The 12,883-nt window shown below is 36.3% G+C and overlaps 1 protein-coding gene across 1 annotated transcript in view; it reads right to left on the bottom strand.

Annotated features, from left to right (window-relative positions):
* Positions 1-12,883, bottom strand: part of MYCBP2 (MYC binding protein 2) — a 211,490-nt gene that overhangs the window by 171,265 nt on the left and 27,342 nt on the right. The window contains exons 2-3 of the mRNA XM_075720658.1: positions 11,636-11,711; positions 2,537-2,752 (exon numbers count right to left, since the gene is read on the bottom strand). Coding sequence (XP_075576773.1) covers positions 2,537-2,752; positions 11,636-11,711 — 292 coding nt within the window. The remainder of the gene's footprint in view (positions 1-2,536; positions 2,753-11,635; positions 11,712-12,883) is intronic.

Here is a 12,883-nt window from a genome sequence, read left to right as displayed (position 1 = left end):
AAACAACAAGAGAGAGAGAGGAACAAAACCCAGGAAAAACTAGTGATGCAACCGCTCACCACCCGCCGCCCAGCCAGTCCCCACACACCGGTCGCTGCCCCCCAGCCAACTCCCCCCAGTTTATACACTGAGCATGACGTCATATGGTATGGAATAGCCCTTTGGCCAGTTTGGGTCAGCTGTCCCAGCTATTTTCCCTCCCAGCTTCTTGTGCACCTCCTTGCTGGCAGAGTATGGGAAGCTGAAAAGTCATTGACTTAGTGTAAACACTACTTAGCAACAACTAAAATACCAGTGTGTTATCACATTATTCTCATGCCAGATCCAAAACACAGCACTATACCAGCTACTAGGAAGAAAATTAACTCTATCTCAGCTGAAAACAGGACAGATGCATAAAAAGTAGAATGTTTTCAACTTATTCTCAATTAAATGAAGAATTTTTGCGAACAAAAAAAAACACACGAAGGACTAACTTCACCAGTTTAACTCTGGAGAATCTGGAAAAACACAAATCCTGGTTACACCTGGTTTTGAATCTGACTTTCACCTCACTGTCAAACTCAAAAGACATCAGTATTCTTTTTAATAAGCTAACAATTACTTTCAGAAACTAGTCTAGTAAATATTGTAAGCCTTAGAAAATTCAGTAACTTTACTCTTTATATTTAACAAACTAAGCCCAACCCAGTATTGTTCATTATACTTAAGAACCAGACCATAATACACTCAAAGCATGAGACACACTGATATTCAGAATACAAAGGTATTTACATAGTTAGCCTCTAAAAGTTTTACTCCTGTGAGACAGCTCCAAGTGGATGCCTTTTTCAAGTCTATGAATGCAAGTGAAATTAATAATAAAAAGTGTCTTACCTTAGAGGGACCTAAACAATCCAATATTAGCTGGATAGTTATTAAAAATATTGAGGTTGTACCAAGCATCTAAGCCATTGCTGAATCAGTAAAAATTCTTGAACTCCTTGATATATTGTAGATTCTTTGCTAAAAATGAAGCTTGAAAGCCTACTGATTTTCATCAATTTTAAATTTGCTGTATTAAATGTAACAAAATAGGTCACTGATTTTCTGTTTTGAGAAGGGAAAAGTAGTTTCCCACCTATGGTTTCTGTACCATTTTTTCTAAGCCACCATCTTTTTACAACTGCACCACTTTCCCAAGTCTCTTTCTGATAAACTCTCCAACACCTTTAATAACCTATGTTTTAGTTTCCACATGCAAGTGTTCTTCCATATCACTGGTAAATCTCATTCTTCTCTGAATCTCTTTTAATTTCAAGATCTCTTTAAAACTCCATTCTGTTTTTTATAAATGCTAATGGCTACATTGCCTTTTACTTAAAATTTAAAGCATCTACAAACACTTGCTGACTCATTTAATACAATCCACAAGAAGTCAGATGCAGTTCATACACAATGCTAACCTCATTTCTACTGACTGCACATAATTTTGCAGCTATCAACCGTGAAATTTCAGTTATCAAGTTGCAGTTATTTGACTTGGTTATGTTCCTCTGCAATTCTCCACCACTATTTCCGGAGTGCCATCTTTGCCCTTTAGATAATACTACCTAAACACAATCTATAAAATTCTAATTTTCTAAGCAACTAGAACGTGATTCTACTTAATCACGGCTGCAATAACCTTTTTAATTCAGTATTTGTATTGTTTTCAGAGCAAATACAAAGAAAGTTACTCTGAATATTCTTTTTAGACTCAGAAGAATAACAAAAGGAAGCAGGATTCATAGCATAAATAAGCTAGCAATGAACAAAACTGAATGCACAGAAGTTACATAGTACAAAACAAGTGAATCAGCAAATCAAAAAAATTAAGAAAAAAAAAATCAGTAACTCCTATATAGATTATTTCTGACATTCCACCATTAATCCTACAATAAGCATACAAGCAGTAAATAGTAAAAAACCCACCCTAACTGTTCAACTACAGTGTCCAAAATCTTAATGTACATTACTATCTATAGTTATCAGTGCCAAAAGGCACTAAAGCCAAAAAGGGAAAAGATTAAAAGAAATAAGGTAGTAAGAATAATTGACAGTGACTGCAATTACATGTATACCAGGCAAATCATCTTAGAAAACAATCTACCAACAGAATTCCAATAGCAGAAAGATTTATTCTTTTTTGGGGGTAAAGCAAGAGAAAGTCCCCTTTATCATACCAGCTAGCAGCCTGACAGATGCAAGAGCTGCCTTATTTGCATTTTGTGTAGACTTTTGACGCTGTAGGTTATTTTCAAGTACCAGTACTTCTAAAGGAGTGCAAGTTGAGTGTTTACCTAACATTTAATTGACTTTAAAATTAATTTTTGGGCAGGTACATAGATCTTCCTAATTCATCAAATCAGATGATTCTGGACTAGATGGACTACAAATGAAACTACAGCTATTTTCTGAGCAGCTGGCTTATAATGCTGTTCTTTATTCCCCACAAAGAACATACCAACTTTAGATCACATACATAGCACACTTTAAACACTACCCAGTTACTTGCCTTTGGAAGTTTAATAGCTGGCTCTTTGGACTCCTCCTCTTCATCACTGTCCGAATCCCCACTCTGTACACTGTTCTTTGAAGCCAAAGATACAGATGCTTCCTTTTTTTGCCACTCCAACACACAATGGCGGACATTGCAGTAAACATTAAAAGCTGAAGGGTTGCTATGTAATCTGATATCTGGTATGGTTATTGTACTCTCTAGGTTTTCAGTCTGAAAAACAAGATTAGTTTTAAGTTCATTAAGTTTCAAGCGCTGCTAAATACAAGTAATCAACAGTCTCAATAATTTTGGCCAACCAAATGATTCTCAAACTGGAGATTGAACTTTCCTGTTGAAGTACCAATTATATTTCAGGCAGGTAAGAAAGGAGGAAGAGGAAGAAATTTCAACATATTCCATCTGGCTTTAGCCTCTACCTCTCAAACTGATGAGGACACTGGAATGGAAAATGAAAGCAGTTCAGGCTACAGAATGGTCCAAACCTGTACCACAGCCAAAAGACTAGCAGAATTCAGGATATACCTTCTTAACAGGGGCCAGAGTTTTGTTTGTTTTTTTTTTTTTATTACTATTATTGATTTTTAAAATGCATTATTTATTATTCCAGTTTCTAACTTTAATATACTGGTAAATAATAATAATTTAAGCTACTTGCTAAATGTATATTAGAAATTAAAAAAAAAAAAATTAGCTGTTTTGTCATTAAATGTAAACAGATGGCAAGTTCAAAAACTCCCATGGCAGGATGCTGTGGATAATAATTTTGTACAACTAGAAAAGAAATAAAAACCTAATGGCCAAACTACTGAATACAAAAATATATCAAGACCTATGAAGTAACAGGACACCAACTTGTTTTCAGAAGCCCTGATCCACAAAGTAAGGGTTGGAAAACTGTTGTTACGAAACTACCATGACCCACTGCCCTACCCAACTACTACCCTGCCCCACCCTTTCCTTGGTATCTACTACTGGTATATTACCATCAGCCACTACCAAGACACAGAAGAGCCTTCACGGGCCTGTCATTAGACTTGGAAAAATGTTAAGAAAAAACTTTTTTTGTAAAACATCTTTTAAGTTCTTCCCCATACTCTCCCCTTCTGCAACAGTAAGATGGGACAGAAGGAATGGCAGACTTAAACAAACAAGACCCCACAACCAAAACAAAAAAATTTCCCAGGCAGGGTTAAATTTTCTCTTAGGGGGTGTACTACCAAAGACTAGGTTGGTTTGAGCACAGGCTATGGAAAAACTGGACTTCAGGCATATGGGAGGAAGCAATTCCCTATAATACCTTGGCGTAGACAGAGGGCACAGAGACTACATAAGGAGAGAAGGCCTAGGTTAAGAGTACAGGACCAATTTGCTTGAACATGCAAGGCAAAATCTGAAGGAGCATTAGGCTAGACTGAACCAGGGTCATGACTAACTTCACAAGGTTATTTTGGTTTGTTTCTTGTATTCTTGTGAAGCAGTGACAGCAGAGGTATTTTGTCTCTTTCTTTCTTTTTATTTAAGGGAAATAGATGTTGCGAATGATCATGTTCATTTGGCAGCAGAGTACACAGTAAATTATATTACAGTGATTTGGAACAGATCAGAATGGAAGTACTCATACATCTGTGAGAGCAGTGATGGGAAAGAGGACTTGAAGCTAGGAGAGAAGAGGGGAAAAGAAGTTTGAGAACCAGTGAACTGGATAATGTTTTAATGGGGTGATTTATTTTTCTACAATATGGTAGCCACAACTTTGTACATCAAAACACAGCAATGGTTCACAACACATTTTTATCTGCACTTATCTTTTTATTATTACCAGAAACAACATAGGCTTCTAAATTAGACGGTTTAACAGCATATGTTACAAAACTTAACAGAAAATTCAAAATAACTTCAAAATATTTCATAGTTTACATATTTCCTTTTATTTTTGACTATAGTATTATTCTAACTGTACATTTTTGCATATCCTTCCTTTCCATTATTACTACAAAATTATTGCAATCTAAAACATTAAGAAGCAATGGTTTACTCTGTAGCCTGTTTCATCCAACACAGACAGTGTGTTAATTTTTCTTACCTGTGTCAGCAGTAAGCACAAAAATATAAAGGGGGGGGGGAAGGAGCACTAGAAAAAGTTCCTTACATACACACTGAAAGTTTGGGGTTCCCCCCCACCTGTTTTTTTTTTGGCACAACAGAGTTTCTGCCATTTTGATTGAAAGACAACATAAGCTTAGTCCTTGTTCAACATGAGTATCTTCGAAATAATAAAACTGCTGTTAAAAACCCACAATATTAATCAGTGCAAGAACTTAAGATACAACCTCCTATGTTATTCCAGTATCAAATTGCATTAAAATACATTTGGACTGATACCAATGATAATGAGCTACTACATACTTTAAAATGTATTTGGCACCAGAAAACTAAACGGTTGTAACATATGACTCTTCTGTATGTCAAATATCCATACACATACCCCAAGAGTTTTTGCAGCTGCTCTTAAGGCAAACACACAGTATCAGCTTTCAGCTTTAAAGCTAATTCAGTTGAACTGCACGGGTTAAAAACTTACTAAATAAGTGTACCATGCATTTCCTAGTTTACTGACAGTTACAGGAAGAGAAAAATATCCTCTGAAATAACTATCTGAAGTTCACTTATCTAATTAGCATCATGTATTGTAATTATAACTTCTGTGAAGTTTCCATTCCAGTTCTCTCTTGTCAGGAGTTCAGCTTAGTCTTACACCCCAAGTTCTGTAGCTCACGTAGCCTCTTTTGGAATAGGTTGGCCAAATTGTTTAACCGGCACAGATAATTTTAGACATTACAGTGCTAGATAAAATATCAATATGTTTTCTTGCCTATTAATAATAAGCTGGATAATTTTCAGAAATAAACTCCTTCCTTATTCTCGATACTTTACAACTGTTAAAAAGTCCCTTACCTAATGCTTTAGCTTTTAATCAGTAAACACTTTAACCATTCTATCTTTGTGTTTAGTGTCTCACTCTTGTACAACAGTGCACAAACTAGTCATAGACAATAATCTCCTACCCAGACTTCAGTACAGCATAACATTCTCCAGAAAACCCTGCTCTATTTGAAGAGTGTAGCACTAGAATATACAACTCAGAACTAGAGTTTAATTCCTAGCTGTGATGTTAATCCACTGTTTACATTTCTTAGTTCATACCTCCACTTCCCCTTCACAATACCTTATCCCTGAGAATCGTAAATTCTTTGAAACTAAAAGTATCTTATATTCCATTCTGTTAAATACTTGACAAATGTAGTAGCAATCCTAACAATGTCCCTTAAGAATAATTTTCAAATTCACTACCTGGTTTTGTCAGTTTAAAAATATTGGCCTTATGATGCTACCAAATAAAGCCATTTTTGTAGAACAAGTTGTTTGGTTGTAAGAACAGGTTAAAACTTAAGGATAATTATGGCTTTCACTGTTTACTGTCTTTCATTTGAGCAGGAAAAAACCTTGATAGAATTAACATTAAATGGATAAGCATACAAATACTTAGCATGTCTCAAGGCAAAAGAAAGGTGCTGAATAATAAGACATGTTGTTTCTGGTTGGAGAGTAGGAAGGGAACTTCAAATCATCACATTTCTCCCCCCTGCCCCCAACTTCACCATAAGGTAAAAAAACAGTAATGATTTATTTGTGATCAATTTGCTCAAGTCTCTGAGCAGCTTTATAGTTTCCAGGTCTTCAAAACAAACATCTGTTCAAAAGTGGAGGTATATGAGCAGGTTGTATAAACACCACTTTCTTAGATTTCTTTTACAAACTGCAGAGATGGAGCTGATTAAAAAAAAGAAACAGGAAAACTTTCTGCCCCTCTAATGCAAATGGTCATTCAGTGAGCTGTTTTTTTCCCCCCTCCCCCTTTTTTTTCTTCAACAGTGGTAGTGGAAAAGTATTCAAAACAGACATCAGAAGTTTTCTCCATATGAGGCAAGTTTTTTCCTTTCCAGATTACAACAGATTCCTAACTTTGCTGAGGACAGATGCATTGATCAAGTTAGGAAACCGGGACTTACACCCCATCTCAGCTGGAAGTTTCCTTTTCTGCAACTGAGAGCCATGGCATCGGGTTGCTCTTCTACAGAGTCATAGAATCATAGAATGCTTTGGGTTGGAAGGGACCTCATCCAAACTTCCCCAATTATATGAGATTCATGCTACCACCTGTACAATCTTGCTACTGGCTCACAGATTTTTGAGGTAGAACAGATCATTATGACAATCTAACCACTAACTGTGCCTACAGAACCCCACTTAGTAATTCTTACATCAAACTAATAAAGTGTATTTTAAGCTACAACAATTCTTAGTGACACTGCATTTCATGTTGACACAAAATACTTCTAGATTGCCAAGGAAAACAGTGGAACTTTAACCCAAAATGTTAATCTACTTCTAAGAACGCAGTGAAGGAAGTTATTAATTTTGTGCAGATCTAGGATTGTTAATAAACTTGATCTCTTGAGCTATGGGATACATTATTTCAGGAAAAAATCTCACCCTAATAGCTTGTTTCCTTAGTGTTAAGTACATCAAGTTCCACAGATGTATGAACCATCTTGTGAAACTGTGGATAAGGTGAAGAGCAACAATCACTTTTTCTGCACCTCAATGTCCTATTCTTAATGGCTGTTGGAATATTGCAATCCAAAGCACTCACTAAGTATAAGAATGACTAGAAGCCCAGCTTCTAGGATGCCTGAATAGAAGACGAGGTGATAGGCTCTACATTTTTTTTCTCCCAAAGCATTTGGTTTCTCAGAATATGTAATTGCTATTGCTTTCAAAAAGAATGGAGCTTCAAGACTGGAAAACAGAATTATGCTTTTTGATTTAGTGGTTTTTGTAAGAGCTGTAAGGAAGTTGGACAGCTGAAATCCTTGTCTTTATTGTTTCACTTGGTATCATCATAAATTGAAAATGCACCTTCCTAAATCAAGATACATGATGAACATACATTGTAAAACTTAAGATACCCAGTATTTGTTACATCTTCCGTCTTGAGTTCTGGAAAAATGTATTTGTGATGAAAGGTCATTTCAATAGTCAGAAGGACTAAGGCATCTTTTTCAGGGGTACAGACAGAGAATCTGTAAAGGCAATAAACCTAATTAAATCCCTCACAAAAGTTTCCTGTATTTTAGGTAGAGAAAGCAGAAGCAGATGATGCTCTCCAAACATTTAAGATAAAATTAGAAAAGCCTTTCTCTTGAAATTTTAAAAGCTACTGAAGAAAGAACAATTTAATCCTGAACTACTGAATAATGAAATCTAAATGCAAGTCTGAGAAATTGCAATGCCAATGTAAGTAAAGAATCATGAACATAGTTTTAATACATGAAGGTAAAATTTTATTTCTTGTGTGTTGCTTTTTTTTTCCTAAAAGATAAGAGGTTATCTTATGAAAGAGAGAATGAAGCGCAGATACCCATACCCTGATGTGTGGCTTGTCCTTGTAAATGAATAGTCCCCACTAAATGGAAGGATGCGTTATGTAGGAGAGGTTAAAACAGCACAGGTTTGGTTCATAAAATAGAGCAACCAGACTCACAAGCGCTCTCCTCAGTTAGCCTTTTGTAATGTTCCAGTACGCTCAAGTAAAGAAGTGGGAAAAACAAAACCCTTGTCTCCTTTACACTTGTCTCACACCTAAACGAACCGTTTTCCCAAGAGACGAAATCCATACATAGCTTATTTGCTGACCAATTTATTTCCTTCCTCTTGAACCTGATGAGTGCAGTTTATTCTCAGATGTGATAGAAATAGACTATAATCTAGGAGAGGAAAGTTAATCTCTTATTAAAGATAGGTAAGGCTATAATAACCATCTGATCTAACCAGTGCATAACACAAAGCACAGAACCTCATCAAATTCTTCTTTGAACGGTTCAAACATCTCTTAGAAAGGGATGCCCTCTTGAGGTTGAAACACCACATAATACAAAAGCCATTGAAAACACTGCCAAATTATTTGAGAAGCTATGTGTGTTTTTAATGATACAAATATTTATCCCAGTTGATCCACCTTATACATCTAATAATTAGCTTGCAACAAATTTGTCTGCTACATGAACCGTCCTTTCGCGAGGTTGTATTCCTTCCATTTGTATAAAGCTAAACAAGTTATAGTTTAAAACTTCTGCATAAACTAAACAGGTGGATGCCAATGATTGGAAGTACATTCTCTGTCTCTGGCAGACTCAGGTTTTTCAGTATTCTTCAAATAATGTTATGAGAACACTAGATGGTGAACTCTGGCTTCCCATCCAGTCTCTCAGCTAAGTGTCCTAAGCAATACTTCTATGAGTTAAGAGTAAAGTGGGAAAACTCCAGAGAGTGAAAAGGGGGGAGGGACAGGAAGCAGCAATATTCAGTGTTGAAGTAAGTTGAACAGCCTACAATTTTCTAGTGACACTTGTTGCCGAAAAAGGGGGGGGGTGGGGGGAACGGGCACAGGGGCAGGAATCCGAAGTGCTACACCCACGTCTAATAATCATATTATTGTTTTCTCTGTAAAAGTCACTCTATTCAGCACTGATTTTCTAAAGCCAAAAACACAACACACCCACATGGAAAATTTTTATACCTCCATTAAAAAAAAATACTAAGCCACAAAACCAAAAGTTAACATTAGTTCAAATACAAGTGATCATAACATGACCTCAGCTTAGAAACAGAATAAGGCTCAAACTACTGGGCTGCATTAAACAGCGATTAATGTTTTATACTTAAAATGTTACAACATTTAATGCTTAAATGGTGGAAATAATTTTCTTCCAGTTGCTCAACAATAACTTTTTTTATTTTCTTTCTTCTTCATTGACTCAATTATCATTTTTAGTAAGTGCAGAGTATAAATAAATTTTTGGGTTCCATCAGCTTTACCTCAATTTAAGACCCTCCCTGCCTCTAGTAAGCATATTAAGAGAAAGCTCCCATCTCCGTTCAGACTAGAAGACCCTGGTTCTTAAAAATAAACTGATGCACACAAGCCCTCCTGCTCAGAATGTCCAGTAGTGATGGGCTTTTCAATCTGCCCTATTTTAAGGCTTGAAATGGAAACTCGTATTTTCCTGACAATACACACATCTGTTTTCAGACATTGCAGTGCAAAAATTATCATTGCACTTATTCTGCACTGGGCTAGCATGGGGATGTATTGAAAAGCATGGGGCGGGGGGAACCACCAACAAAAAAACCAAGGAAATAACTAAAACCAAAAACTAAACCCATCCCACTTTGTCAGTAAACAAAGTTTGATAACCTAAAGATATGAAATTGATTTTATCTTTCCTTCTCTTCAGCTACATTTTTCAGGAAATACACAATTTCCTGCTATCATGCTGGAGTGCCTTTCTGTACCTCAGTCATTTGGAACAAACACCAATGCTCTGCTGGTCAACCCTGGCCTGCCTCAAAGACTGTCTAGAATAGAGGCATCAGTAAAAGACAAGCAAAAACACATTATGCCTTTCAAAGGCAGATAAATGTCACTTAATGCTTCAAGTAGAAGCTGTTCAAAATCCAAGAAAAACCTTGAAAACAACCCTCCATAGGCATGAGGTGCAGAGATGATCAGGTAGCGCCAGTTCCATAACTACTAACAAAAACCAGCCTTTAATATGCTCATATCATCTTTGGCCATTCAGAAGGAATCCTGTCAATCCATTTATCCAATGCAACTAAATCCAAGAAGCACATTTGACTGTCAAGCTTGTGAAGAACAGCAGTTCTGGATTTAGTTTCCTATTTGGCAGTTCAACTAGGGCACCGCTATCCAGAAACACAAGGTTCCCTTTACATAGTAACAATGATCAAAGCTGAAGAGTTATCTTATTTTAAAAAGACACACTTCTGTCACCAGAGAGAACGCACAAAGACTAACTACATTCTGCAAAATTTCTTCAAATTTCTAACTTGGTTTTCTGTGTTTACAGTGGGTCTGATAAAATCATGAAGGGAACGGGGCTAAAACTTCTAATGTCATAGCAACTGAAGAAAGGGCTGAAAAATTCAGTTTGGACCAGAAATATATTTCACTGTACAGTACTGAGAACAGAAGTGAAGATAAGCCCCTTCTACACCATAGTCTGGAGCTGCACTACTTGAGATAAGCAGAACAACCTATTGCCAAAAAGGCAATACCAAATGAAGAGATAGAGGGCTTGCTTCACCCTCCCAAAGGTTTGGCAAATAGGGATAAGATGGCCAATTTGATCTACAGTGTATTTGTATTGTAAGGGCATTCAACTGACTAGAAAGTGTTTTTACTGGATATTTCAGTGGTTCTGTCCTTTGGAACCATTCCAGAAATGAGCTACTTTCTCTTTACTGACTACAGTAGGAACCTAGGAAGAAGCCTCTGTGCCTGCAGTGAGCCTTCATAAAAATCTCTCCAAGACTCTAGCTTAAACAGAGAAATAATAGCTAATAGAGAAAGAATGCAGCAGAGCAGTACTTTAAAACACTGTTGCTTCTGTCTAGATTTCTTCTCTGCAACAAGGAAACATACACATTTTTGTGAAGTTCACTATACTGCTCCCATGCATTTAAAGTGATGGGGGTAGAGCTTACATGGGGAGAAAATATTAATAGAAACAGATAAGTATCATCTGTTCCATTGTGGAGGAATTTTCAGAGGTAACTTTGGATTCCTTAGACATTGAATGCTCCCTTTCTCCTTTAGCCAGTATGGACAGAACTCTTCACAGCAGTAGTCTCTAACTGTTGGCTAGATATGCACCTCTCAAATTTTAACTCTAAGACCAAAATGTTTAGCTACGTTTACAGTTTAGGAACTGGAGAATCAAAAATGTTGTTCATATTTTTTCATGCTAATCATTAGTAGCAAACACAGCTGAATAAGGTTAACATTGGTATCACAGTCATGTAGAATACAGTAAACAAACAATACTGGCCTATTATTATCTTTTCTAAACAAATAAATTGCTAGTTACACTTATTTTTTCTTGCATTTCTCTCAATTGAAATTACTTCCATTTCTGAGTCAGAACTTTGTCAAGTTAGTTACAGACTTACCTTGTTGCGTGTTTTTACTTTCAATTTAGTCTTCTGTTTCCTTTTCAATTTTTTCTTGCTAAAAAGTTTCTTACTTCTGAAAAAGAAGAGAAAAGCCATGAGAACAAAAGAATTAAACTCCCTTCTGTACCCCATGGCAAACAGCAGCACCATCAGAGGAAAAAAAATGTCAGAAGTCCTCTAAAATTTTTTCTCCTAAGCAAAGGAAACCAACACAGGCAGTATTTTAAAGTATAGATCAGAATATAAAGCACGTAAAATTATGCTTTCTTAGTGCTCCACTGAATTAAGGGCCTTTACTCTCACCTATTTAAGCAGAATATATGCTAGGACAGACAAAAAAATCCATATATTTTATACTGTTTTACCCTACTGCTTCTATTACAAGTCCATTAGTGCCACACCAATGCTAGAAGCAAGAATTATTGATGATTCTCAGTAATATAACCTGTCTGCACAGAACACGTATGTTTTGGTAATTCTTTACCAGCTAAAGATTCAAGCCTTCCAAGACAAAAAGGAAGCTTTAAAAAATATATCATTTGGCAGAAAATTCAGTTGGTGGAAGAAACTGCAACTTTTGAACACAGCTTTTTTCATTTTGTCTGGACTTCTCCCACTCTCAGCTTACAGACTTTTCATTTCCACACATGCTCGTCTAATCCTCTTCTGCCCACACCTCATTCCTATCACATTCTTTTTCTCCTCCATTTTACTACCCATTCAAAAAAATCAAAAAAAAAGACACCACAGGAAAAAAAGACACCATATACACACACACACACAATTGTTTTGTCACCATCAGAGATTATTCTGAGATGCATGCTTTTTAACCTACTTTACATTTCTCTGGTCCATTCAGATTACAAGCTTTCCACAAAAAAAGGCAGATATTATCTGTGCAGCATACAGCTGATCCTATATAGGACTTTATGCAACAGCTACTAACAGTTCTCTGTGCCACAAACGTTACTCAAATAGTTTACAGTTCAGATTAGTTGGAAAAAGAAAACTATGGAGTCTGAAAATCACAGGCAGTAAGAAGTTGCACTTTCAGGTAACAAACTGGAAAGAGAATGCATAAAAACCTAAGATTCTCCTGATTCTCAAACAACTTTGTTCTAAGTAAAAATTTTGAGGGACTAAAAAACTATTGCTTACCACTCTCTCCCATACAGCATTCAAACTGCAAGAGTATACAAGTCTCTGTATATGGTCCAGCAGTCAAAAAATGGAAACTAAAGTTTG

The sequence above is a fragment of the Pelecanus crispus genome, chromosome 1, assembly GCF_030463565.1.
Source record: "Pelecanus crispus isolate bPelCri1 chromosome 1, bPelCri1.pri, whole genome shotgun sequence".
NCBI lineage: Eukaryota > Metazoa > Chordata > Aves > Pelecaniformes > Pelecanidae > Pelecanus > Pelecanus crispus.
This window is presented reverse-complemented; position numbering and strand designations above follow the sequence as displayed.